The sequence below is a fragment of the Gloeophyllum trabeum genome (assembly GCF_000344685.1).
Source record: "Gloeophyllum trabeum ATCC 11539 unplaced genomic scaffold GLOTRscaffold_00009, whole genome shotgun sequence".
NCBI lineage: Eukaryota > Fungi > Basidiomycota > Agaricomycetes > Gloeophyllales > Gloeophyllaceae > Gloeophyllum > Gloeophyllum trabeum.
In genome coordinates, this window is record NW_006920418.1 from 9,840 (window position 1) to 36,264 (window position 26,425).

The 26,425-nt window shown below is 51.9% G+C and overlaps 8 protein-coding genes across 8 annotated transcripts; 3 read left to right on the plus strand and 5 right to left on the minus strand.

The window, feature by feature from the left end:
• Nucleotides 1–3,662: 3,662 nt before the first annotated feature.
• GLOTRDRAFT_121863 (uncharacterized protein) lies at nucleotides 3,663–6,726 on the minus strand (the record flags this gene model as incomplete). Its single annotated transcript, XM_007869072.1, has 6 exons — nucleotides 3,663–3,794; nucleotides 3,942–4,508; nucleotides 4,584–5,001; nucleotides 5,057–5,663; nucleotides 5,989–6,039; nucleotides 6,438–6,726. The coding sequence occupies 6 exons, from the start codon at nucleotides 6,724–6,726 to the stop codon at nucleotides 3,663–3,665; spliced, it is 2,064 nt and encodes a 687-aa protein (XP_007867263.1).
• Nucleotides 6,727–7,717: 991 nt separating this feature from the next.
• Nucleotides 7,718–8,058, minus strand: GLOTRDRAFT_19473 (uncharacterized protein; the record flags this gene model as incomplete). Its single annotated transcript, XM_007868977.1, has 2 exons — nucleotides 7,718–7,765; nucleotides 7,822–8,058. Coding segments are annotated over 2 exons (285 nt in total), but the record flags the coding sequence as incomplete, so codon positions are not given.
• A 2,942-nt stretch (nucleotides 8,059–11,000) lies between these two features.
• GLOTRDRAFT_44200 (uncharacterized protein) lies at nucleotides 11,001–12,104 on the plus strand (the record flags this gene model as incomplete). Its single annotated transcript, XM_007869031.1, has 2 exons — nucleotides 11,001–11,680; nucleotides 11,750–12,104. Coding segments are annotated over 2 exons (1,035 nt in total), but the record flags the coding sequence as incomplete, so codon positions are not given.
• A 42-nt stretch (nucleotides 12,105–12,146) lies between these two features.
• On the plus strand, nucleotides 12,147–12,365 carry GLOTRDRAFT_43985 (uncharacterized protein; the record flags this gene model as incomplete). Its single annotated transcript, XM_007869014.1, has 1 exon — nucleotides 12,147–12,365. A coding segment is annotated over one exon (219 nt), but the record flags the coding sequence as incomplete, so codon positions are not given.
• A 670-nt stretch (nucleotides 12,366–13,035) lies between these two features.
• GLOTRDRAFT_44698 (P-loop containing nucleoside triphosphate hydrolase protein) lies at nucleotides 13,036–15,135 on the minus strand (the record flags this gene model as incomplete). The annotated part of the gene is made up of 4 exons (XM_007869069.1): nucleotides 13,036–13,589; nucleotides 13,650–13,989; nucleotides 14,065–14,709; nucleotides 14,764–15,135. 4 exons carry the CDS (start codon nucleotides 15,133–15,135, stop codon nucleotides 13,036–13,038), a joined length of 1,911 nt encoding a protein of 636 aa, XP_007867260.1.
• A 649-nt stretch (nucleotides 15,136–15,784) lies between these two features.
• GLOTRDRAFT_106509 (uncharacterized protein) lies at nucleotides 15,785–19,365 on the minus strand (the record flags this gene model as incomplete). Its single annotated transcript, XM_007869073.1, has 11 exons — nucleotides 15,785–16,438; nucleotides 16,495–16,685; nucleotides 16,735–17,131; nucleotides 17,190–17,548; nucleotides 17,614–17,670; nucleotides 17,727–18,063; nucleotides 18,136–18,349; nucleotides 18,400–18,651; nucleotides 18,712–18,830; nucleotides 18,911–19,156; nucleotides 19,210–19,365. 11 exons carry the CDS (start codon nucleotides 19,363–19,365, stop codon nucleotides 15,785–15,787), a joined length of 2,982 nt encoding a protein of 993 aa, XP_007867264.1.
• A 1,026-nt stretch (nucleotides 19,366–20,391) lies between these two features.
• On the plus strand, nucleotides 20,392–21,863 carry GLOTRDRAFT_139378 (uncharacterized protein; the record flags this gene model as incomplete). The annotated part of the gene is made up of 7 exons (XM_007869074.1): nucleotides 20,392–20,726; nucleotides 20,791–20,904; nucleotides 20,981–21,070; nucleotides 21,123–21,251; nucleotides 21,312–21,470; nucleotides 21,525–21,637; nucleotides 21,689–21,863. Exons 1-7 carry the CDS (start codon nucleotides 20,484–20,486, stop codon nucleotides 21,861–21,863), a joined length of 1,023 nt encoding a protein of 340 aa, XP_007867265.1. The 5' UTR covers nucleotides 20,392–20,483.
• A 2,068-nt stretch (nucleotides 21,864–23,931) lies between these two features.
• On the minus strand, nucleotides 23,932–25,221 carry GLOTRDRAFT_44208 (peptidase C14; the record flags this gene model as incomplete). The annotated part of the gene is made up of 12 exons (XM_007869032.1): nucleotides 23,932–24,060; nucleotides 24,119–24,196; nucleotides 24,258–24,271; nucleotides 24,322–24,346; nucleotides 24,398–24,409; nucleotides 24,466–24,498; nucleotides 24,552–24,569; nucleotides 24,623–24,669; nucleotides 24,726–24,788; nucleotides 24,837–24,983; nucleotides 25,041–25,125; nucleotides 25,174–25,221. Coding segments are annotated over 12 exons (699 nt in total), but the record flags the coding sequence as incomplete, so codon positions are not given.
• Nucleotides 25,222–26,425: the final 1,204 nt, after the last annotated feature.

Here is a 26,425-nt window from a genome sequence, read left to right on the forward strand (position 1 = left end):
TCCTCTCAGGGCTAGCTCTAAATCGAAAATTTCCCTTTTTCCAGGATGTATACCCCTGGCACACATAGATACCAAGGGACTGTGTCATATGCATACCTTATTTGTATCACCAGCATACATACTCTAAGCTGTAGATTATATCTAGAATTTATTGCATTTTATACGATTTTATTTGAGGAACTATACGCTACCTATTGCCGACGTCGTCGGGAACAACAACGACCAGCATCGGGCGCGGCGGCAATATGATGTCATTACGGCGGAGGGCGCCATCAATCCCTTTTAGGCAGCTGTCTATTTTCGTCCACTGGTCCACGACGTGATGCTACCGCTGGGGCCGGTGCTACCGCCGGAGTCTCCTGGAGGCTCCCTACTCTATATCCTACAAGGCCGCTGGTGTTCCCGGTGCTTCCGCCGGAGTTAGGAGAAACACATTTTGAGTCATATAAGAGTGGACGCGCTGCTCGATCATCCACTCTTATAAGCCTTGTTCTTTGGGAGGGTCAGGTGTCCTGCATTTTCAATTTTTTGGGTGATTACATAAGCATTCAAATATGGCACTGGGTACAATACCCATATTTTTTTTTTGGACAAGTAATATGATTAAGTAGCTACCGACAATAGGTCCAGCTCTACTTAGTCTACTATAGCAAACGGTAATACCGTTTGGTCCGAGGGAAAATGCATTTACGCACGACCCCCGGTGGGTACCGGGAAGTGTAGGGCTCGATGGAACGCTTGGAGCTTCCGTTGAGTGGGAGTCCGCGGTGCCCTAATACCTACTAAAACCTCAGGGCGGGCTGCCCAGAATTGATCAAGTTGGTCTGTATTTGCGAGGACGGGCGTCCAGGTCCGAACTACCTTTTTGACTTCCTTCTCAGAGCGTTTCAGTTTACAGGCGACGACGTGATCAATGCTAAGGTGACGGTTTATTGCTCTGGACCAACGTGAGGCAATAGCTTTGGGGGAATGGGTTCGTTGTTGGATAACGCGTTCGCACCTAAGGACCCATAGGAGGTAGATGGCTTCGGATACTAAGATTTGAAGAAGCCGGGAGGCCCCGGGGTGGGGTACAATACCCATATTGAGCCACCGAGAAAGTGTGAAAGGAACTGGACAAAGGTCAAAATTTGTTCATAGTGTTGCCTTTCAAAACAAATGAAAGTTCAATGACCAGTGCAGAACAAAGATCATATCCTGTGTCACAATTGAATTTTTGCGCACTCAAAAGTAGTATTATTCTAATTTGTTTCACTGACTGTGCAATGGACAATCATGAAAAATGTTTGACCTTTGACCGGTTATTTTCAAAGTTTTGTGCATGCTCAATAAGGGTGGTGTACCCAGTGTGGGGTTGCCAAACCTAACCTCATGTATTTGGGAGCCAGCTGCTTCCTGATCACTCAATATGGTTTCATAATGGTGAAATGGGAGTCTCCGATGGAATTACTGAGATAGGGAGTGTCCCATACATCCAAAGCAAGTGGTGTCTTCACCCTAACCCTGGCTAAGCACGTGGCTCGGCTGACCTGGCCGTGATTACAAAGATTCCCTTTATGGTAGCTCCGCTACATCTCCGACCCAAATTCAAATATGTGATGGGGTAAATTCTTACAGTGCCTTGCATAAGAAACTGAACATCGCATTTCCGCGCGCGTTGTTTGTTCGCACCAAATATACCCTTTTCGGGTATCGGCAAATGTGCGGCAAAGACCCATCAAGAGGGAGGGTAGCTAGGCATACAGCTGGGGGCAGAGTATAATGATTTACAGCTCTTAGTGTAGTTGTAGAATATACATCTCATGCATTCTCTGAAGCCTTTTGAGCCCTCTCGGGGTGTCCTCCAGTCCCTGCCCAGCAAGCGGTCCCGCGGGAGGCCTTCCGGACCTACCCGAAAAGGGTATATTTGGCGCGAACGAACAACGCGCGTGGAAATGCGATGTTCAGTTTCTTATGCAAGGCACTGTAAAAGTAACAATTTCGAGAAAATAATCAGACGGTTCGAAAAGGAATCGATTGGTCCAGTTTTTGGGACCTGAAAGTCTTTTCTCACGACTGTGATAGGATCCGCGGCTCGCCTATTGCCGAGTGGTCGGTTCTGAGCGCCTCACACTGTATGTACAGTCCCGGACAACCAAAGACAACAAATTCGGTGACCGGATTTCCTGAGGTCCAGCAGCCGTGGGAACCCCAATTATATTGCAGAACCGAGTGATTTACACTCTAAAGAAGAGATTGGCACGAGCCGATTTCCCATAAAACCCCTGTAGCCTTCAATAATGGGTCGGGATGGGCCAAAATTTTGGCCATATACAAAACAAATCGGGAAAAATGCGGAAAATATGCCAATCAACTCCTTTCAATGAGCTGAGTCTGATTCCGGCTTAAATCTAATAATTGGACCAGCCGATATGCCATAATAGCTCTCATAAGTGCGGGCCAAATATGTAAATCAAGGTAACATGTGCCATAGATTTGAACTTCCTTGCCAGTGGGCGGCCTCAGAAGGAGGTCCGAAGTCTTTGAAAGCCTAGATGCAGCTCCATGCAAGGGTTTACAGGTCCCCAAATGCTCAGGGCGTGACCTTGGGAGGTCCGGTAACCGTGTAGAATGTCGTTGAAATGGCCCAAAATTTTGGCCATATCAAAAGATCGTGGGGAAAATAAGGGGACCTCATTTTTGGATGTTTCCAGCCTCCCTGAGTCCAAATCGGAAGTCGGTTTCCCGCCAAAAAATCTCGTTCGGTCAGAAATCAATTTGTTGCCTTTGCTTGTCCGGGACTGTACACTTGCACATGCCCCGATGCGATGGTCCATACGTAGTCTACTCACCGCGTGTACACACCCTTCTCCCGAAATGCAGTTCCCATTCAGCATAATATGACACCCACCGAGAGACACGTATACGTAGCAGCACACCACCAACAATCCCACACGCGAGTACATAATATCAAGCAAAGCGCACAAACACAATCCCTTATATACACACCAGACATCACCCAACAAAACAGCAAACAAAGACACAACCACACCAGCGCGCCACACCCAAGCCCCGTCCATCCACAGCCCTACCCCAGCGCCCGACTCAACGCGCTCTCCCCCACAAGCGCCCACGCCTCCCACCCCGCGCCGCCCCCCGCCCCCGCGTCCAGGCCAAACGTCCCCGAACTGGGGTACGCCCGCAAACTCGGATCGAGCCACCCGCCCTCCCCCTCCCCCTCCCCATCCAAGCCCATCAATCTCCCATCCCCGTCTCCGTCCCCATCCAAGCCCCCCTCCCTCACCCCCCCTCCCTCCTCACCCCCGCCCCCTCCGCCGCAGATCCCCCACTCCCCCCTCCGCACCCGATCCACCGGCGTCCCCCGCCCCACACACCCCGCCTCCTCCCACGCGCCCCGCACGCGGATCGCGCCCAGCCGCGGGAGGCGGATGCACGCCGCGGGCAGCGCGCAGCTCAGCGGGAGGTTCAGGTCGAAGTTGCTGCTCGCGGGCGCGGGCACATCCATATCCATATCCATATTCCAATCCCCCTCCGCGTCTTCGTCTTCGTCTTCGTCTTCGTCCGTCTCCTCGTCCGTACTCGTCTCCCCGTCCCCGTCCCCGTCCCCCTCCTCCCCTGCTCCCTCGAACATCGACTCCGCGGTGTAATTCCTAAACTCCCGATCACCCGCGGTATCCGCGCGCGCCAGAGGGAACATCGACCCGGAGGACGGCGACGGCGAGGCAGGCCGCGAGAACGCCCGTGCCTGCGCGGCGACCACCGCCTGGATCGTCGCGTACCCGTACCGCGCGGCCCTGTTGGTTCAAACCGTCAGCGCGCTCGCGTTCGAACAGCCAATCACAGGGAAAGAAGAAGCCAAACGGATCAAAACAAAAACGAAACCGCAGCCCAAAAAAACGCGAAAAAAAAACTCACACAACCCCCACCCGCTCGCGACACACGCTCTTCCACAGCGGCGCCTCCCGGCGGTGCGCGCGCGCCGGCGCGGGGATGGGAACTTCTACGAGGTCGGTTTCCGGGATAGGGATGGGGATTTCTACGAGGTCGGTTTCCGGGATAGGGACTTCTACGAGGTCGGCCTCCGGGCTGGGGACTTCAACGAGGATGGGGATTGCTACGAGGTCAGTCTCCGGGATGGGGATCTCTACCAGCCCAGTGTCCAGGCTGGCGTCGTCTACGAAACCAATTTCCGGGTGGGCGTCTACGAGGTCGGTCTCCGGGCTGGCGTCGTCTTCGAGGTCGGTTTCCGGGATGGGGACTTTGACGAGGTCGGTCTGCGGGATGGGGATTTCTACCGGCCCAGTGTCCAGGCTGTGGTCGTCTCCGAATCCAGTTTCCGGGCTGTCGTCTACCCGCCCAACCTCCACGCCCCCGCCTCGTCCCAGCCCAGCGTCGACGCCGCCGGGTACGGGCGCCGCGTCGTCCTCGGTCAGGGGATCTGCGTCGTCGCGGGCACCGCTCCGCCGCAGCTGGGGCACCTCGACCTCGACCTCGAACTCGAACTCGAACTACACCCACGAAATCAACATCAGCCACAACACAACACGACCCGAAAGCAGGCGGGGCGGGGCGGGGGGACTCACGCGCTCGGAGGGCGCCAGGAGGCGCCTGCGCTTGTGCCCGCGGGGTGCTTGCTGCTCGGGCGCGCGCCGCCGCTTGTTCGCGCGGTATTGGGATGCTGGGATTGGTTCGGGGGAAGGCTGGGGTGTTGGTACGGCGGCGGGCTGGGGTGTTGGTACGGCGGCGAGCAGGGGTGCTTGTGCGTCGTGGCACAGGGGTGCCTGGACGTCGTCGGGCTGCGGTGCCGGTACGTCGTCGGCTTGGGGCACTTGTGCGTCGTGGCACTGGGGTTCCTGTACGTCGTGGGCGTGGGGTACCCGCGCATCGTCGCTTTCGCGCTCGTTCGCGGGAGGCGTGGCTGGGGCGTGCGGGTCGGGGAGGACGGGGATGGCCGTCTGGACGGTCGCGCCATCGGGAGAGTCGACACCGACGGTGGCGTCGCTAGTCGTTGTCAGCCCCGACCGTAGAGCGATGAGTTACAAAAAACGAAACGCACGATGACCCCGACGCGTCTCCCCTCTCAGTCGAACCGCAGCCGTCGTCGCATGGCGGGACCTGCACGCCACAAAGGAGAAGAGCGGTGCTGAGGAGACGGTTGACAGCGGGATGAGGACACGGATGCTTACGCGGCGCTTCTTGTTCTTCGGGCGTGTGGCGGCGTTGTCGTTCACGCTCGTCGTCGGGGTTGGTGTGGCACGTGTCGACGCGCGGCGCCTCGTCGAGACGCGGTCGGTGGCATGGCTCGGGGCCGTCTTGGACGGTTTGGTCTTCGTCGATGCGGGAGACAGTGGAGTCGTCGTCGTCGTCGCCCTGAGGCGCGCTGAGCGCCTGGGGGCGGGAGTGGTCGTAATAGGAATAGACGGGGTGGGATGATTCATTTTCGTTTTCGGCGAGGGTGATTGCGATGGATCTTTGTGCGCCGAGAAGAGCAGACAGCGTTCCGGACGCGCTGCCAAATGTGGCCAGCTGGTTCGATGGACAGATCGCGACTTGATTCAATCGGGTGCGAGGCGACGCTCCCGCTCCCAGCCATGGTTCGAACTCCGCCAGTGCCGGCCGGCATGCCTTGTCGAGAAAGGAAACGGCCACAGGTTCGTCTGTTACTTGGAGCCAAATGCAACGAGTCTAAACGCTCCTGTGAATGGAGCTCGCTGGAATATCTCAAGACCGAGCACGACCTTGAGTTATTTTGGTGCGCATGTTTCTCTGCCATGCTGCGTCTCACTCTACACCGCGCAAGCCCATCACACCAGTACATGCACTATCGCACTCATGTAGGCCCGGCAGATGGGATGAGTTTCCGAGCAGAGCTGCTTTGAAGACGAGACACGCAACTGCCCCATCACAAGTCCAGTAAATGATGTCTACTGTACACTGATTCGGCCGATCACTTTGGAGGCTTGATTCTCTCATGATGATGCAGCGTACTGTTGGTGATGGCATCTTGTGACTTGCCCTTGACATACCACAGGCCTCGGGCTGCTATCATACGTATACGACGTCGGCAATATCGATGCGAACCGGGCTCGGGTCTCTCGCCACTGCACAGCAATACATATCGCACAGGTTCACGCCATGGCCAGGGCAGTGCGCGTCTCCCCATGCATACGCTTGGAAGCCATGTATGTCAATATTCACGGCCGGATCACCAAGTACAAGGTCCTATGCTGCCTCCTGTAACTCTATCACCCCAACCGGCGGGCTCTCTATGATGCATCCCTCCAAAACAGCCTAGACACGGTCGTCGCCTCGGAGCGCCCCATCGACTTGCTGCAGTTGCGCGCTCCCGGTGTAGACCGCGAGCGTCCAACCGCACCGGCCCCGGCCGTACGCTCGACAACTTCACCCGCCACCTCGGCCGGGCGCTGGGCGCGTACCCCCTGGGCGTGGACGGCCGCGACCGACGTGACGCGGAGAGATACCTCGGCCGTCGAGGTGGTCCATCAGCAGCGCGGGGTCGCCATGAGGAGGACGACAGAACCCTGCCCTCCTCCGCACTTGGGAGACGGGGTTTCGACTCCGTGGAGACGCCGACGTCTCGACGACATCCTCCGCGTCTGCCCTGGCGCGGTGTGCCCGGTACGTCGCGCGGATCAGCGTACGCCGGGCCGCCCCCCGACCGCACCAACAACTCCCCGCAACGAACCAGTACGCCCGATATGACATGCAATGCGCATGACACACACTCTTGAACTGGAAATGGTACGAGCATCCAGGAAGAGGAGGAGCTGCTGCAGGCGACCCACGATGTGCTCGAGACACAGACCGGTCAACTACAGCTCGCACTAGTACCATTCACTAATCAGGCCATCGCAGACGCGATCTCGAAAGTCGCGCGCGTACCCAGCAGCTTCGCTAAAAGCGTCTCGAAAAACACTGCTAATCCCCGCCGGCGCGCTGGGAGACGCGGCAATGTCGCTGTCCACAATGTGGATAAGCCTGGCATCGATAGAGGCGAGTACCTGGCATCTTGTGCGCTCTTATTAATACTGGTCATCTTACCCGCATTGCGGGATAAAGTCGCACGATGGATTGCATGCTACTCGTCAAGAAGTGCGCCGACACTGTCTGCCTGCTCGAGACGCATGCGTACAATCGCCGAGACGTCGGAGAAACTCAGTTTAAGGCCTCGCTTGCATGAGTATCGTGGTCTTTTATGCTTTTGCTTCCAGTAGCGGGGAGTCGACACGCTTCCAGCGCTATCCATCGTGCCTTAGGTCTCCTGGAGAACTACGCCACCAAACATCTGCACACCGACGTACAGGGGGTCCGCGAATGCGAACAATCACTCGATCATGTAGCGCACGCATACATAGGGCTCGGATCACACGAAACGCGAAACCGCACGGCTGAAACCGGGTATGCGAGCTACGCCGGGCAAACCGCACGTCTACAGGATCGAATGCACGGACACCGCTCGCGATGCGCGAGGCCCTGCCCGTCCCTACACCGCAGCGTCAACGGGCTTCAGAACGAAGACCTCGCCGTCGACGCGCCTCCGATCGTCTTTGCTTCCGCCATCGTATGGACCATCTTCCAGTGTCGGCGTGGATGGCTGGCCCTCAAGTAGGGCCGGCGGCCGCAGGGCGGTAGAGACCTGCATGCTAGAGGCCCTAGTGCGAGTCGACCCCCGCTCTTGCTCGCTCCGCGTCCCGTTAGACCACCCAAAGCCGACGCGCACGATAATGAGCGTAGGTGCAATGCACTGTCGGCACCCTCTGGATCAGCGAAACCTACACGGAGAGGAAGGACCGGACCTACGTAGAGCTGGGCGACCGAGTTGATGAGGATCCACACTGCGGAGCTGTGCACGGCGAAAATGGCCACGAGCGTGACCTGCGCCGCGAGGAAGAGCGCGCCCGACTCGACGATGATGCCCACGGTGCTCATGTACTTCTTCCTTTGCGACTTCGGGAAGCCGCGGTGGAGCTTCCAGGCGAGGTAGTATATCCGCCCGGCGAGGAGGAGCGTAATGAGGACGTTCGTCCCGAGGGAGAGGAAGAGGGAGATTTCGGACACCGTACCGAGGGCAGTGGTGAAGGCGCCGCGGGAGAGGGCTTCGTGGCTTAGTTGGACGGAGCCCATGATGGATATTACTGACATGCATTTTAAATATCGTATAGTGGAGAGCATGCACAGAGTCCTCACCGAGAAGCGCAATGATTGACAGCAGCGGCAGGATCATCGGTAGGATCTTCTTCTCCCACACCAACCAACACCTGTACAGCTAACATATCGACTGAGTGGGACCGTTCCCCAAACCAGCAATTCTGAGGACTTACTAGTACGATATCTCCCAGGATATCACAAACATACATCGTGGTAATAGACCTAAGCTCGTAGTACGGGAGTTGGAGGAGACGTGGCGGCCCGCCGGGTTCATCGCGGCGTGTTATCTTACAACGTGGAAATGTTCAACAAGCCTACGCTCAACATTTTCGTTTATAAAGACTTGAATACTTACGAATATCGAAACCGCGTTGCTGAAGGTCATGGCAAAGTGGATCGTCGCGCTGACGAACAGCACGCAGCTCGAGCCCAGCATTACCCAGTTGACCTTGGTAGTTTTGCGTCGCCATCCCAGAAATACAATTGACAGAACAAAGAGAGGCCCGTACAGCCCTTAATGCAAGTCTGTTCAGATGCTGGGATGAACCGGTCGGGGATAGCTCACCGTAGAGGACGGCTTCCACAGCGAAGCCCACAAGGTACGCTTTATCCGGCGGAAAGGGCATGCTTCACGAAGATGAGCGAGGGGTGCTGCACATGTGCATGCCATTATATGGCACTTCGTCTTCCCTACAACCATCAGTGGAAAGCTATGTATAAGTCTGTGGAAGCGATGAAGACGATTCGTCAACCGGCCAACTGAGAAGAGGATACGATGGACGCGAGATTGAAGCTGCTGCCAGTTAATTATATTCCCTGAGAAACGGCTTCGAGTGAAGTGCAGCCTATGGTTCGATACCTGTCATCGTGTCTGCGACCTGGGTCTACAGAGCGAACAAGACACGGGAACTGTATCAGGGGTATTTATCCCACTACGGCTAGCCACGTCCAATCAAGCATCGACCGAAGAATAGACGGAGCCTTACCATCATCAGTAAAGAAGAGAACGAGATACCGCCCCTGATGTTCTCACCCTGAGTCGCCAGATCAGTTCTCTTTACCTCCGGAGTCACGGAGGGCGGCAGTTGCTTCGACAAATACCCAGGCAGCAAGACATCCAGCAAATATCTCGTTGGGCCCATGTAATGGTTCACCTAGTAGTATGAGAATGATTATAAGGTATGGTATGGTACTACTTCGTCCAATCATGAGACCGAGCATCATTTCCGGGGATATAACGAGTCGACGGCTGAGGCGACGATGAGAGACTATGTCTTCAATGATCCTACAGACTAGGCTCCGGGAAAAACTGATCGATCGAAGTTGACCACCTCCGCATTCACGGGATGTAGTGCCAGGGTCACTGCGATAAGTGGGGGATGCAATCAAAGAATGCAGGTCTGTGGGTAGGTGACTTACTGGTAAGCAGGTAGCGCTGGGCCAAAAGTCGGCTGAAGCCTTAGCAATGGCTAACACAGTACTTGCTTGGTGCAGAAGACCGCTTAGATAACATAGCACAAGTGACTCTAAATCGGCAGTGCCGGTACTTGAATAGGCTCGTGACCACCCTCTCTATCACGAATGAGGCAGAATCGTGATAGAGAGGCTGGTCGATTTGGCGTGGGAACCCAGTACACGCGCGGAATCGTCATTTTGCCGAGATCCCGAGGGCGATTTTGGAGCTGAGATCACATATATGAAACTGAGATCGAACTTTCAAGATCCGCAGATCTCATTAGAAACTGTTTGTAGTCCCCGCTGTAGTGTCACTAGAGAGTTATGCCTAGCGCAGTTTCTGCGAATATACGACGACCAGCAGCTGCTGCAGTTGCCATGCAAAGTGGGTATACCCCACCCGTGAATCCACAACGAATCTCCGCAACGCCGCAGTATCATGGAGCAAGCAGGCTCCCTGTACCTCCGGTATATTATGGATACCCTCCGCCTCAGTTTTACATGACTCCCGCACCAACCTATTATCACTTTCCACCAAGGGTACCGTTGTATCATCCTCCTGTGGGGTCATATCAGGCTCCTTTGTATCCACCGTTCCACCAGACTTACAGTATTCCTCCGGGTCTACAGTACCCGTCTTCAGCAGATGTCAGATGTTCCGAACCTCCGGCACCCATGGTACCTTCCGGAGTGACAATGCCAGAACCACTAGACAAAGACTCAAAGACAGACTTTCCAGACATGTTCACAGGGCCTGCCATAATTGACTCCGATCATCGATGTCCACCTCTACCAGACTCGGGTGAAGCTCGCAGTAACAGCTCACCCCCTTCTCAGGATGACCACGATGCGGTCCCTCTGAAAACGAATAAACGTACATCACCGCGAGAATGGATGCAACTTGCACTGGATACCCTTCGCCAAGGTCGCCTTTCTCTATGGGACCTGTTCGCGGCTGTCTTGCAGGACAGCAATAATGAATACGACAGATATAGAAGCTACCTGTACGGTCGAGAGAACTACGAACCTCGTCTACACGCGCTATTAGATCTAGTGATGGCAGATCCGAATGGAAGACGAGCACTCACCGACTGGATGCAGCCGCATGCCATTGATCTCGTCTCAAAGATCATTCGCCATGAAGCGGGGACCATATGTCAACGCTTCAATACCACGATTGCCAACATTACTCCGAGCATGTTACAGAAATGGACCATTGAAGACAATGTCGCTCGTCTCGCGGAACGGTCGGCACCCGTTCTATTTCAATTGCTCTCTGGCGCTATGAAATCTGACAGCAAAAAGAATTCGAGACCGGTACGTGGCGCTCCCTCCCATTGTCCGAACCCCATCATGACCACGAGGACCAGCTGTGTTCTGTAATTATAGCCCAGATGGCTCACCATCGATCTCAGAGAAGCCTCCACTTTCAAGCAATACACGGCTTCTTACTATGGGCTAATGGCGCTTCACGTCAAACAATCGATATATTGCAGAAATTAAGTTTGTCGGTCTCGTTCGACTCCACGCTCGATATGGTCCAGAACATCGCAGATGCTTGTATACAGCGCGCGCGCCTTGTTGCTCGTGGACCTCATGCTTTCTGCTATGACAATGTGCAAATCAGCACGTCAATTCACGTTGAACAACGTGAAGATGGTCCCGCCAAGGTACAGTGTGGCACATTTGGCATATTATACGAACTGCGCAATGCCTCGAGGGACGCGATGTTGCTTGTTCCTATCATGGAGCGGTATAGGAATGCAAAGAAGCTTGACTACGAGGAGCACGTCCGGCCTACCAAGCAACAACAACAATTTGTCAGTCAACAACTCACCGTTCACCTCATAGAATGCCTCTACAAATTCTCCGGAGTTTTCAAGTTGCCAGAAGGCGAAAGCTTTGAGTCTAAATTTCCACACCCTCCTCGCCGTCGCATGCCTCCGGATCACAAGACAAACGAATTCCCTCTTCGCACCACTATGAATGAAGAAGGGTCTATCGATGGCAACGTCAGGTCTATTGAACATACCTACTATCAGCAGCTGGACATGGAGTCCAGTGCGATCTGCGAGCTTGCAATACCAACGATCAATGATCAATCCACAAATGCCCGCATCCGCAGTGCGAAACTCCAGCGTCGTGGGGATATCAATGCTTTTACTCGGCTTGACGTCTTTCAACTGGGTTTTGGTCTCTTTCACTTCATTATGAACTTTATATGGGCATTGTTGCATGTACATCGCAGCACTCTGGCACAGGAAGGCAGTCTTGCCTTCTTCTTCACTGTCCTCGAACGTGCTCGGCTTGGTTCAGAGCATCCCGATTTCTATACACTCTTTGCAGCCATGATGGACGTCTTGAGTGGTCTTATCCTAAACGCTTGGGAGATTGAATGTGGCTACCCATCTCTGGCGGACTTTGCAGCAAGTAATCCATCCAAGGAGCAACTGGAGAGTATTGCTCAGAGGATACTCTAGCACCATGCCCAACCGTGCACTGATCCCGAGTCCTGCAAGTCAGATGACATTATTAGAGAAAATACAAGACTGCTTTTCCGAGACCTCCTGCTCGTGTTGGAGCTGGATACATCTACGTCAGCAGGCGATTGGGGCCGTATAGAAGATGTTCTGGGGACCTTCGCCTGTGCATTCCGTGGTGCTGGATCAAACAAATATGCAAACGAAATTCTACACTTTTTGCACGGCCTAAAAGTCATCTGGACACCTCAATTTGCGTAGGTCACACCCACTCTACTAAAATTAAGCCTTGACTCATTGAAGAGACTATGATAGAGATGTCATGCGGGATAACATGATAGTCAATACTTCCGGCCGTGCGGGCCACTGTAAGGCAATTGACCTGAATATTGAACATCATATTGGTCAACAGAAGGTATGCACCCACTTCTATACCCGAAGCATATCCTGACACTCTGATTAGATACATGCAACCCGGCGCGGCATTCATGGGTCCTGGGATCGGTTGGGAGACATATCAGCATCAGGGACTGTCATTCACGGTACGAAGAAACAAGTTGCAATGTCATTCGGGATATCGTACCGCGGCAACACACATCTATCCCCCGATGCTTCCCGCGCAGTGAGGAGGATCGCAAATAAAATCAAGGAACGTAAGCTACAGGTTTTCATTTCCAAAGCAGAAGATATCACTCGTAATGCGAAGGCGAAGGCTACCATCATCAGCTCTGGGAGATCAAAGCTCATTGCCACAATCAGCACATTTAATAAGAAATTCGAGGACATGCGAGCGGGGCATTGCTTCGAGGACGATGACCCGGATGACTCGGGCTTACCAGCGATGGCATTGTCAATGTCATTGCCCCCAGAAGACACTTCATTAGAGCACGAGGGGTCGAATGAGGGTGAATAAATTATACTGAATGATGCCCTATGTACAGCTATTGTTCATGTCAACTAATACCGTCTCTGATGTCCCTTGTTGAACTCGTCCTCCACCGGTTCTGTGGATCATCTTGGAAAGAGGCTCCTCGTCACTTGAAACTTCATTTTCTTTGTCTTGCAGAGTGATTCGTTTGGCCCGTCTTTGCTCGGAGTCAAAAGCTATGATCACATCGAAAACGAGCTTGCTCCATGTCTGCGCCCAGTCGGCAGCCTCGGCCAAAATTGCGACAATGTCAGCAGGATACCGGAGACTCTGGGGAAGTGTCTTGCTGAGAGTCTTGATGCCATCATCCGTGAGGATGTCGCTAGGTGGGCCAAATACGAAGTCCATGGTCTTGTAAATGTCTCTTCGCCATTTTCGGAGGTCATCTTCAAGCAAAGGCCGCTCGTCCTTCCTACGAAGCTTGGGTGACCTCTTGCGTTTTGCATTGCCTTTGGTCACCTTTGAGGGTGCCCATACTTCTCCCGGAACAAACCTTGAGAGGTCGAACTCGTTGTCGTCGTGTCGGTCGCAGCAGTATTTTTTCGAGTAGTTCAGGGCTTCCGTAGAGGGTGTATAAGGGTCTCATCAGTATCAGACCTGACCAGTTTGTGACACACCAATAGGAGATGTATCGCCCAAGTATTCGGCCCAGAATGCCCGGAGACACGTCTTCGACTGCACATACCGAATAACAGCTTTCCCGACCCGTCCTTCCTTACCTGCAGCTGTTGGTGAAGCTGGTGTATCCATGTCTTCATTGTCGCCACAGTCAGAGATGAGTGATCCGGGTGCTAGTTGAGGAAGTTTGACGTTGAGAGCCCAAGGTTCTGTCATAGTCAAAAATAGTGCCTCCGTGTCATCGTCTCGCCCGGCCCTTCCACCACGTTGCAGTTTATCCGCGAGATTGTCGCAGAGTCCATATTGGATTACCACATGGATGCCGCAAACGTCTAAGCCCTTCACGACAACATTGAAATATGATCCAAATCCATAGAGGGTATGACTCACAGTGGCGGCGCCCGAAGTAGCGACAAGGATACGACATGTTCCATTGGGTGACGCAAAGTCGTCATATACTTGTTTGAGGTATGGTTCTGACACGCCGCCGTGATAGTGCTTCGCAATTCCAGAGTTCCGCGAAGGTCCAGGTAAGTTATTGTTGATGTATGTTGCCAGAGCATCAGTCATGAGCCTATCGTCAATGAAGATGATAGTCTTATCAAGAGTACGTTGAGAATCATAGGTAGCAGGAATCAGAAAGTCCAGGTTATGAAAGTTTTGCAAGTTGCCTGAGAGTGTCATCGTCGCAAAGGCCAGGTTCGGTCGTAGCAGAGGTCCTCGAAAGAGGGGCATATCCGGAGGCATAGCAAAGGTCCTACGGCAGGCATCCAAGATATGTTTCGGCAATGTTGCCGAGAGCATCTGAATGGCAGTGCCTTTAGTAAGGATGGCCGTGAGTTTACCGAGAGCCCCCCAGGCAGGCCGAAATGCTGGTTCGCCGTGTTTCTTCATGCCGGCGGTATAAATATGGTGGGCTTCGTCGACGTAGACATGGGAGATCTTCTTGACGAATCGCTGCTTCTGCATGAGGCCGGCAAAACGTGCGAGGTGTCCATGGTGGGAACCGAGCTGCTCCGGAGATACAATGATAACTTTATATGTTCCTGCGTCAATGGCCTTATATGAAATGAGTCTGCTTTATGGACAGTTTTTGGCTGACTCTCTGGCTACCTTCCATAGTCCTTTGTCGTTGGGGGTGTCTTCGTTCACGGTTATGGCACGGATGCCAAGGGCCTGTATATCCGATACCTGGTTTGACTGTAACCGTTTCAATGGCGAGATAATCATAGAAACCGACTTCGGGCGCAGTAGAGCAGGCAAGATCATAAGCAGGGTTTTCCCAGTACCGCAGCCAGAATAGACGATGGAACTTCGGCTATGTATAGTTGCCAGAGTACCGCGGAGTTGTAATTCACGAGGAACAATTAATTTCGTACTGCTGGTCAAACCATATAGCAAGACACAAGCTCGTAAGACATCCAATTTTTCCTCGGTTGAGAGAGACGACCAGAATTCAACAAAACATTGAGGGGCGAGGTCCATCGGAATCACTTGACTTGCAACATAGATAAGATACCCAGGCATTAGACGGTGCACTTCCTCCAGTAGTCTGTCAGTCCGCTGGAAGATGTCATCGTCAGGGGAGTGTGTTTGCAGTGACATTGGTGGGGGGGGGGAGGTGCGGACTTAGACGCGTCGACGCGACGCGTTTGTTATCAATTTTGTAGTAGACTACAAACTTTTGTTGCGCGACTACAAGACACTACAGACTCGGCCTCGCGGAGTTTCAAACGCGCTCGCGTTGATATCGGCACCTCGGCAATTTCAGCGGCATCTCGGCAAAATGACGATTCCGCGCGTGTACTGGGTTCCCACGCCAAATCGACCAGCCTCTCTATCACGATTCTGCCCCCAATCTGATAGAGAGGGTGGTCACCAGCCTACACGCCCAATCCGGCCTGAGGTCTCAGGCATCCCGACACTTTGATCTCCAAAAGACATCTGCTTCGGGCGTCTGCGGAATATCCAATCCAGATCACTCGGACCTAGCCGATGGAGATGTCGTTGTCCTCAAATTGATGTCGGATCGACCTCCTAATAGACATCCTTCCTACCTCCGACACGGAAGGTCATGGTGACCATCTACTCATAGTATACATTCTATGTAATACAAAGCTATGTGTTGCTCATACTAAGTCTGTCTATCAGCAGTGGAGTCTGCCGCCATTTCGACAGTAGCCTGAGTGAGATTCTGTGCCTCCTTAGCCCTTTTATTACGAGCTCTCGTTGCGGCTGCTTTTGCGGCGGTTTCAGCACGTTTTGCAGGTCCTGATATCCGCAACCCCTCAGCGATTTCGGCAAGCTTTGCAGGCCGGTCTGGATGAAGATAATGGCGTGGGGTTGTCAGTGGCCGAGGTAATATCTCTCGAATCAGTGCGGCATTGTGGATGGCGTGCATGTTCAAGATAAATCGGTCATCGTCCCTGTGTACGATGCACCGTTCCTGCAAGTCCGTCGGGCAGCGCTCTTGCTGCACCGAGCGCAAACCTGTCGGACCGCACCCACCTTCGGCGCAGTCGTGTTGTGCATTGAATAGGAATAAAATGTCCTGGGGCAGATGTTTAGGGACCGAATAAGGAACCGGAGTAAAGTACTCAGACGCGACTGAAGCCGTTTTCGGCCCGCTTGGGGGTCTTGTGAGGATAGGCATTTTGAGACGCGGATGAACGACGCTGGATATGGCAAAGCGCTCTAAAAGGGTGAAACCGGCATCGCAGCTGGTCTTCGGTGTCTCAGGAGCGAGAATCTTGCAAATGCGACCGCAAGTGACCTCCTGGTTAGGACTCTGATGAGCAACGGTGAGTCGGGGCACTGCCTTGCATAGATAGTTAGTAAACGTACATCTGCGATACGGTAAAATACCCAGGACCCGCCGCGGCAGATATCTCGTGAGCGTGATATACAGTACTCTCCTTGCTCCCACATTCGTCCGCCAATGCCGGGCTCGGGAACGTACGGAATTCCTGACTGGTCAAGGGCCTCGCGCCACACGTTGCTTGAGCGTTTATGCCTTGCTATCATCTTCACGGAGCCTACAATACAAAATAAGTAAGACACCGAAAGGTTTGAGACAGGTCGCACCGATGCAAAGGGAAGACTTGTTGACCCATCCGAGGCGCCTCTGTAACTGTGAATTCCCTTCGAGGAACGTGCGTACATTTTCACCCGCTTGTACATATTCAGCAGACTCGGTTCTCCACCAGCCGCCACTAACCTGATGCTTGAAGCGCTCCATGTCCGCCAGCGTCAGAGCGATGTCGCGGCTGGGAGCCTGGTGGTTAGAGAGAACACTACATAACCGGAATATGGCATTCCAGCATTCAAAGATCTCCGTCGCGAAAAGCAGTGCTGGCCCGAATCGTCGAATATCTTCCAAGATATGGGGGAGGACATGTAGCTTTGGTTTCTGTATTATACGGGTGGGATCGATCAGAGCCCAGAGGTCCAGGACATTGTCAATTAGGATTGATAAGTCAGCCTGGTTCAGCAGATATTTTAAGTTGATTTGAAGTGCTACCAAATGTGAATTTACATACCAGATATGAATCCATATCACTGATCTCGTGGTACCAAAGATATGCGCCGAGGTCTCCCGTCGCCGACCACAATTGGAATATGAGATCAGAGCATAGATCACCGTGCAGATGGAATATCGCGAGCTGCTGCAATGCTTTGAAGTGACGTCCGACAAGCGCATTCTTGTATTGTACCATATATCTCGCCCGAATCGGAGGTAGAACCAAGCCGTCCACAGCTGATGATTGGAGACGGAGAGTGAATAGCTGTTGTTTCTTGTCGTCCCAGCCGCCGTGAGTAGCATACCAGATGTATTTGTCCTGTCCAAGTAAGTAAGTATGGAGAATCTCGACCGGTGTCGCTTCGTGTATGTCCACTCCTAATAGGAAGACAGTAGAGCATCTGTCAGTCATATGCAGGGCCAAAGAGAACAGCAGTGCATACCAGGCATTACGAGGGCTGGATTATAATGATCGCCAGGTCTCAAGCAGTGCCGAAGTGCTGGGAAACAGAGTTTAGCTTGCAGCAGGTCGCTAGAGTCCCCATCAAATGCGTACGAGAGTCAATTGGTAGCACATTATATCGCTCTGGTGGTTGACTCAGGAGCCACTCAAAAACATCTCCCTGGATAATGCAGATAATCTCATTTCTGACAAGCTTCCGTGCGTCGCCCTTTAATGATTTGTCCTTTAGCCGTGCATCAATACTAAGTCGTTCGCTTTGAAGACTGCGTGCTTTTGTGATACACTGGTCTATCCAGAACGACGCGATCTTGTCCTTTACACCTGTCCGGGTCTGAATGGTATCCACCGCTTCTTGGACGCCCAAGCACGCAGTCCATAGCTGATTTTTCACGACCGCGGCTGTCTCAGTGCACGATCTTGGAACTCCTGGCTATGAGATTGACCATGCATCATTGTAACAGTCACGTACTTAGCTGCGGCACCTCAATGATGGAGGACTCACCTTAAACAGTGCTTGGTATCCCTCGGAGGTCTCCTTCTCTTCCGCACTCCCTCCGACTTTGCATCGACGGCAAAAGAGATTCCCATGCATGCCGATGTGTGAACATGTCTCCGATTGCTGAGGATTGTCGGCAGGGTAAGTATAGGGCAATATCCGGAAGATGATTTCTTCTCCGAGTAGACAATCATATGCAGTGTACCAAATATCAGGTTTCCTGCATGCAACACTTGTAAGGTTGCCATTGTATTATGTCTATTGGCTTACATCTTCTCCGACAGCGCACCCAACTGCTCGGAGGATGACGCATGGGGGGACGTTGAACAAAAGCGGACGAAAAACTCCTGGGCAAGCTTTTGATGCGGCAGGCCACTATTCGCAAGATACATGTTTACATGTGGATTAAATTGTTTGCTTACGTTGCCCGACACGTCGTCGCTCCATGGCGTAATAAAGACCGTGAATGCTGCCCGACCTCTTGCAACCTTGCGTATGGGATGCGGCATCTCGTGGGCCCAGCTGGGTGCGGTCGCTGTGACATCGAATAAGAACATCTCCCGCAGAAACAGGACAAAGAACCTACCTGAGAAATGAAAGTCAAGGGCTTCCTCCGACTCAGTCAAATCGAGGTAATTGCTTTCAAATTCTGATGCATTAACGCGGCTAATCATCTCAAAATCTGTATTCGTTATCCCCATCTGCAGCAAAACTGGGTTCTCGTAATACAATAACCAGATTATGGTAGGCTTACCACCTCATCGTGACTGACTTCACATACATCAGCACACATGGACCCGTTCTGCTTGATCCAGCGGATAGGTATAACAAGACGCCCATCTCGCAAACGTGCAACCTCCTTAACATAGAAATGGCGGTGAGGGGCCTGACTGTCTGCCCACATGGGTGTCAGGAGGTCTAGGTCTGTTTCCTCGGTCCATTTTCCTGCTTGCCATGCTTCTGACACTTTCCTGGCAACTTCTGGATATAGATTCATGTGTTTTCGCACCAGGGGGTTAGCCCAATCCTGTCGGAACCAGTTAGCTTTCAATGTAACTTCGCAACATACTGTGATACTGCCATTGCAAAGAGACCGGCGGGATCATTCATGCAGAAGTGGTTTCCGAGTGACGATGTGTGGTTTTCTGTCTTAGGTCCAGTGTCTTGCGTTAGCTTGGTCTGCAGGGCACGTAACGACTTAAATGACGGTACGTCAGGAGTCCCACACTCGCGCATCACCCATAAGACCGCCATCATGTGGTCATCGGACAGACGCAGGCGCGGCAGGCTGTCAAGGAGATCCAGCATAAACATCTGTGAGTGATCTCGATCAAGTATCAGCTTCAAGTTAGATGGCCAGAGACCCACCGTCTTTGACTGATACGGCTGCCAGCCATCCTGTGGTACCCACCCCGGTTTCGTAGGCTCATCGTCTTCGTCTTCATCATCTTCGTCCACACCTGACCAACCAAATGTAGGCTTAGCACATCTCGACAAGATCTTGTATGTTCCGGGTTCTCACCCATGAGACGCATTGCCCGGACGACATCAGGCACTGTAGGGTCTTCTTCGATATCTTCTGGAGGAGGCTCTTCCCCAAATACGGTATGATCTTCGCAAAGGTCCAACGATTGCATCTGCTGATTCAACAGATGACGACGCCTGTCATCCGCATCATTGGTCCCCCCTGCAGAGAAGAGCATCTTTTCGCCATCGCAATGGAAGTATTCATCCCCGTCGATGATCATATTATCCAATAGGGATCCCGCAGGCGATGAATGCTCGACCTCATCTTCATTATCTGAATCCTCAAGAATGGATCCTAACGACAGGAGAGCTGGTCTCAAAGGTGCACTTGTGGTCGGATTAGGTGCACTTGCAGGAGGCGAAACAACAGAAGCAGTAGGTGGTTTAGACTTCTCATGTTTATCCGTAAGGAGATGGTCCCTCAAGCTGGTTGTCTTTCTCTTGACCAGCACATCTTGATGTAGACGCAGCGAGCAAAGTACGCACTTGAACCTCGTTGGGTCCTGTGTATATTCCACAAAACCTATCTAATGATCAATGTCCAGCTGGTAAGCATGCGCCCGCCAGACTCGCCTTCAGGTATAACAATGGCTCGCGGCATACCTAAACTGAAGCCTTTGCAGTGCCCATGGTCGCATTGGCCGCATCCTCTTTCCCGCCGCCCGAAGTCAACACGTGACCGCCCCAAGCGACCGAATTGGAATTCACAAATTCGTACAAGTCGCCTCTGTCTGTGTTTCTCCCTCGACGTCTTTCTCTATTTTCTCTTCATCTTTCTTGATTTTCTTTCTTTTTCTACTAATCTACTGCATTCATTTAGTTTGCTCATGCTCACACTTGACGAGATGCTCAACAGGCAGTCCAGCCCTCCCATTCCAAGTGGTGAGCCCCGGAGAACGTCTGATTCACCTTGCGGGCCAAGTCCAGATGCTGCTGCTCCCTCAACTGTGATAGGACCGGTGCATACTGGCAAGCGACCAATGGAAGACTTTTCCCAGTACGCGCAAAGTGTTGCGAGGAGGAAGCGATTGCGCCCTGAGGACAGCGATGAGCTTGTTTCATATTCAAAGGTTTTTTATAGAACATTTTTCTTGTGTTAACATCGCGTCACGCCTGTTCCTCTCTTTCGAATAGCTTTCGCGTGGTGAGAAGGACATATGGCTTGCATCGACTCTTTTGTCCATCCAGGGTACAGTCAGCCAACTTCAAGCACCTGATGCCCAATGGGACCTGCCAGTGATGCTGAAGGTATGTACCAGTAATACTGCTGGTGTTGTCACGAGAGTCAGACGGGACTGATGCATCATATGCTCTGTGAATGCAGAAGAAGATCGATATCTACTCTGCCGTTGTTATTCTCTCTCCGACGCTCTCCGCATATGTCAGTGACGACGCCCCACGGAAGGTCTTAATCGTAAGTGAAAAGCATCAGGCTGCATATATCATCTCACAGGTCATCCACCCAGGATATCCTTGAACGTTACCCCAGTTGGGGTTACAAACAAGATGTCAAAGAGAACCCATATCGATACAATATCGTGATCTCATTCATATCGGCAAAGCTAACTGCACGAAGGTATACAGCAAAGAAGATTGTATGTTGTTTGCCTGATTACCATGCTAACCTCGCTGATGTATCCCACACACCGACATAGATTGCAGAGAGCATTGGTACGACCGCCGAGGACCCGGAAGAACTGAAGCGTGTCGATGCAGATGATATTCTTGCCTTATGTGAAGGGCTAGTAGCGAAAGTCTTCAAGGCTGCGAAGATTGTCATTACTGTGCCGATGTGTGCCAGGGTCGCGTTTCTTGTAGGTTGCTTTCTCTCTGTGTCATCACGCGGCCAGCTGATGGCTACCATACAGAGGCTCATCTATGTCGGGCAGCCCGACGCGGGCGACAAATACTGGGACAGTGCCGATGAGAAACTCAAGGATTTCCGGGTCAAGCTTTCCAATGACCCAAAGAAGATATCGAGGTTAGTTCGTAGCTTTTCGAATCCGTGATTTGCTCAGTGATATCTGCATAGCAAATTCGCCAAGATTCTTTCACAAGATCGTCAAGTATACGGTGATGTCGATGTCGACTATACACTGAAGAGTGCCTGCATGAATGCCGCTCAGCGCATGGGCGAGGGGGTGTACGCGGGGACCGAAGGCGCTCCTGTCAATGGTGCCGAGCAGAGTGATGATGACTCGGGCTAGGAAGTCGTGGTCGGATTCGGGTTGGGGAACGGCGAAATGATTACGGAGTGCATGCCAGTTGGCCATACATTCAATTTAATTAGAGTAATTTTTATCAGTACATTAATTACACTCATTGCAACTATCAATGTCCGAGTCTTCCATCTAACCTTGAATGCATCATCCCCTGGGCTCCGTCAGATATGACAAAGAGAGAAATGCGAGGCTCTTTGGGGAACACCTTTATATGCTGTCGTATATGGTGTACACACTCACAGGAGATGTACTCGACAATACTTCCGACAGCGCCATGAGATGATTGAATTGTCGATCAGACATCTGGCGCCAAACCTACCGTGAAGGTTACTCTATGAGCTCGAATCGACATCACAATTTTGTGAGCTCGAATCGATTGGCCGTTTTTAGGTTACAGCAACGACTGGTCAATCTCAAGACGACATCATGGCTGTGCCCCGGCAGGCCCTGTCTGTGAGCCTTTTGAAACATTTTCCCAGGATGGGCGTGTAGTACTTGAAGCAAACTTCGAGTTCTAACTTCTCTACTGTAAGTGATTTAGTGAGCTGTGATTGGCTTCGCGAGAGCATGGTCACGTGCCGGTGTTGCCACAGCGAGTCGGAAGTGACCGCTTCTCTGCCCTCCGCAGGACTTAGGAGGCTGCCTAGCGATGATTGGCTCGAATTGTTGCAGAACGCGGTTAGACATCGCAGCACTGTGTACATGAGCCCGGCCTAAATTAGACCGGTAATCGTATGTTTCCCCTTTCGACCGTAATTTGGTTGCTTTCGGTCGAAAGCGAGTATTGGTTGAAACAAAGGTCGAAATACCATACCCTAGTTTCGACCTGTGCAAGGAGAAAAATTGTATGTCGAAACTGTATGCAGTGAACAGTGTGAAGTATTACGATAATCGTATCCAAATTTGACACAATAAAACCACAAAACTTTTGTCGTGCGAGTTGTGCCTGGATCTCGCAGTGGACACATACATACATTCCGAGGATGATCAAGCCGAGGTCGAAGCCTAGAATCGTTCTGACCTACCTCTATCGATGTCCAGCACTGCAGGAGGGTTTCCAGAGGTAACGGGAGTCCTGTTGTCGCGGCCCGGATGGGGCGTCGCAATCCCACTCCAGCAGGACATGGGTCAAGTATCGCACTCAACTGTTCGTCTGTGTTTCCACCCTTTCTCAGCGTGCAGCTGGTTGCCCTGTTCTATCATCTGTGGTATGGACTTGATGGCTGTGCGTCGACTCTCCAGAAAGAAATCCCGCCTTCCCGCTTCTCTTTGCAAAGCTCTTCGGCTTCAGCGATCGGTTCATTACCCAATCATATTCATCCAGCAAGAGAGTGTCCATGCATACACTTATCAAATTTCTGTCCATGACATCAGTATACTAGAAGCAATAACCGCTGTTATTCAGATCCCGGTAATAGATATTTGCTGTGCAACAGTCTGTCAGAATCATAGCCCAAGTGTCAGCGTCCCCCAAGAAGATCAGCCATGCTGCTGTAAATCATAGGTGATTGCAGCTAAACCTGCCCCTGTCCCATCCATACTTGGCTACTTGTGGCCCCTTCCAAGCTCATGATCGGTCTACGGGATCGCGAAACTGTTGTAGTACAGGTACGTTGGTGCCGTATGTGGATCAGGATGAGGAGGATGCAACAGTAACACAACCAACCAGGTTGCGAGGCAAATATAAGAACCGACGAGTACAGCTTGACTCGTAGCGACGAATATGCAAAGCTTAGATGATGAACTTTAGACGGGTGTCCTGAATTGGATGGCAACGGATCAGCATCAGAGCCTAAGAACAAGATCTAGACTGGCAACCGACCAATTGGTGAGAGCTCGACAACTGAGGCTTCTGACTATACTTCTTTTCCAAGATTGTTCTGTATTACGAAGATTAGATCATCATCTCATCTGGTCTTTAATATCTCACCTGACGGATCTGAGTAGCTGTGAGTAGGTTTGATGAGGATTCTGACCTATGAACAGACCGGTCAAACACCGGTGATGGAGGCAAACAGCATCTAGAGGTACTGAGGGATGATATAAATGCCTGCTAAGCTTCGTTATGGCCCATCTGCGCCAAAAGGGAAATAGCACGTACGTAACTCATGGCACCCACGAAGAGCCCTTCCTCACACGTTTCAGCACTCGTTTCTGTGTCCTTGCATCCACTGAAGGAGACCTGTGCCACAAATGCATACCACCGGAACTACGAGCATGGTATTTAATAGTATGCGTACCACGTCAGCGGGAGTCGACCGCGCCTTACGGAAGCCAGGAGTGACCTGGCTTGGTTTGAGCCCCCCACCTGAATTATACTGGGGCAGACCATTCAAGTTGGGTATCAACCAAAAGCTCAACTTCCACCTGAATACCCACTTGGAACGGAAGGTCTAACAAAAAGGTGAGAACCTGTAGAAGCAGAGTGAGTAGATCAGCTTACCCAACATGCTTCCTGAATGGCAAGACTGGCCACATTCCCGTCAGGTGACAAGTAATTTACCTAGGTTGTCACTCACGTCAAAGACGGCCTAGATACACGACAGTTAGCCCGGTTTGATTCACTTGCTGCTCGAGTAATACTTACGGTCAGGCGACATCCCCTCGGAAGGGGTCTCACCTGTTCCACCACCCTTAGCATTTATATTGCACAAATGCTAGCAAATAACAAACCATCATCTCGTTCATCAACTTTTGTTCTCGATATTCATCTTAGAATGAAATTGTCATGACTGGGCACCCACATCATCTATGATCATTCCAGCTTTTTGATGATCAAGCGGGAGAATGGCTAGTCGCTCTGCGTGAGTCTCATCCTTACTAGTAGTTCAAAGGTGGCAGTATCACCTTCATCAAGACCATCGACTTCATCACCTTCCAGATCTCTAGTCTGCTCACCATGGCCTGAGTCTAATTTTCCAGATGAGCATCAGCATCCATTAAGCCGCGCTCACGTACAGTGTATGAACAATGAGTCATTAGGCTGTGCATCATTGACGAGCCACCTCATTGCATTGAGTATATTCTCCTTCGTCGGAATATCTCGACTATAGTGAGCATCGTCTCGGAGAAGAACCATGTCTTTTTTATGAAAGCCGTAATTCTCTACGAGACTTGTCTCTGCACCCACATTGTAGCTGTGATACATTCATGATCACGTACCTTGAAGGAAATTGAACATGTTCTTAGCATCGTTCACGCAACCTCGGAGCTCTATGTCGGGCTGACCAGTATAATCTATGCCGATCTGTCGGGAACTGGGTATGCATGCGGTTGCAGCCTAGAGATTACTCACACATAGAGCCTTCTTCCGCCCAGTACACCTGGAATACCGGAAGTCCGGGTGTTGAAGGGGGACAAGCCCATCATACTGAGTACACCCAGGGTATTCGCTATGGTCAGGCGCCAGATACTGAGACTGACTATATGGAGGCTGTGAGTCACTTCGGTGGAGTGGACGCGCAGGTGGACGAAGTGACAGTCATATGCTCGGAGAGGCAATCGCGGTGGTACAACCCGAAACTGACCTGCATAGCATATGGAGATGGAAATCGTGACTTACGGGGCTGAATGCGCTACTCCCATGCTGAGACAGAGCTGTCAAGCTCGACGCGCAGACAGCTGCTTTATATGTCCCAGCCACGATTCGGAGAAACTTTGGCCCCTTCTCGAAAGTCTGATGTGATTTTAGTTGTCGAATTCCAAAGATACTACATAGTGCACTGGCTCCGGTCTGATTAAAGACCATGACGCACCCTTGTCCAGGTATGTCTTCAAGCCGGACACTGCCGGGTAGTAGGTTATGGGCCCGCCAGCCGCGGGTGACACTACTTACTAGTATAGAGAGGTTAGAATAGTGGAGCCAGATATGGTCTTGTGTGATTAAGGCGAGTAACGACACCTTTTTGTTGATTCCCATTCGTCTGCCACGCCCTTTTTCATTACACTGGGGCCGGGAGTACGACACACGGGGCCGTCACAGAGTTGCGCTGTTTGAGTGTGGTCAGAAGGGGTAACAGAAAGATTATATTTAGCCATGCATTCCGCCAGTCCCATGATATGTCGTTGTCTCCCGCCACAGAATTGCCATTACTCGAGAAGCGCCGGCTATCGATATATCACTGGGCGTATACCTCGCGACTTGACGCTGCGGCTCTCTTTCTCTAGATCTGCCACTGTCTGGGTGTCTATTATAGCGTACTGCGTGTTGCAGGTCAAAGGCTTCAAGTTGTCTGGAGCATACAACAATAAGCCTCGGCGCCGAGAGCAAGGAACAGTGCATTCCAGAGACGCATTTGCCACAAACAAACCCAAATAAATACAGTCTTTATGGCCGAAACCCCAAAGTGGCAGTAACCTTGCTAGTGGTAATTAGAGATTTTCATCGAATGAAGCAAAGATACAGGTCACGACAAGCAACGACAAGACACGCCAAACTTTCGACGGAATTCGGTATCCACGCCAGAAATCATAAACAAATACTTTTTTATGGCTGAATCCCCGACGTGCAAACCTTGTTAATCGCAAGGTATTATAAAACAGGAAGA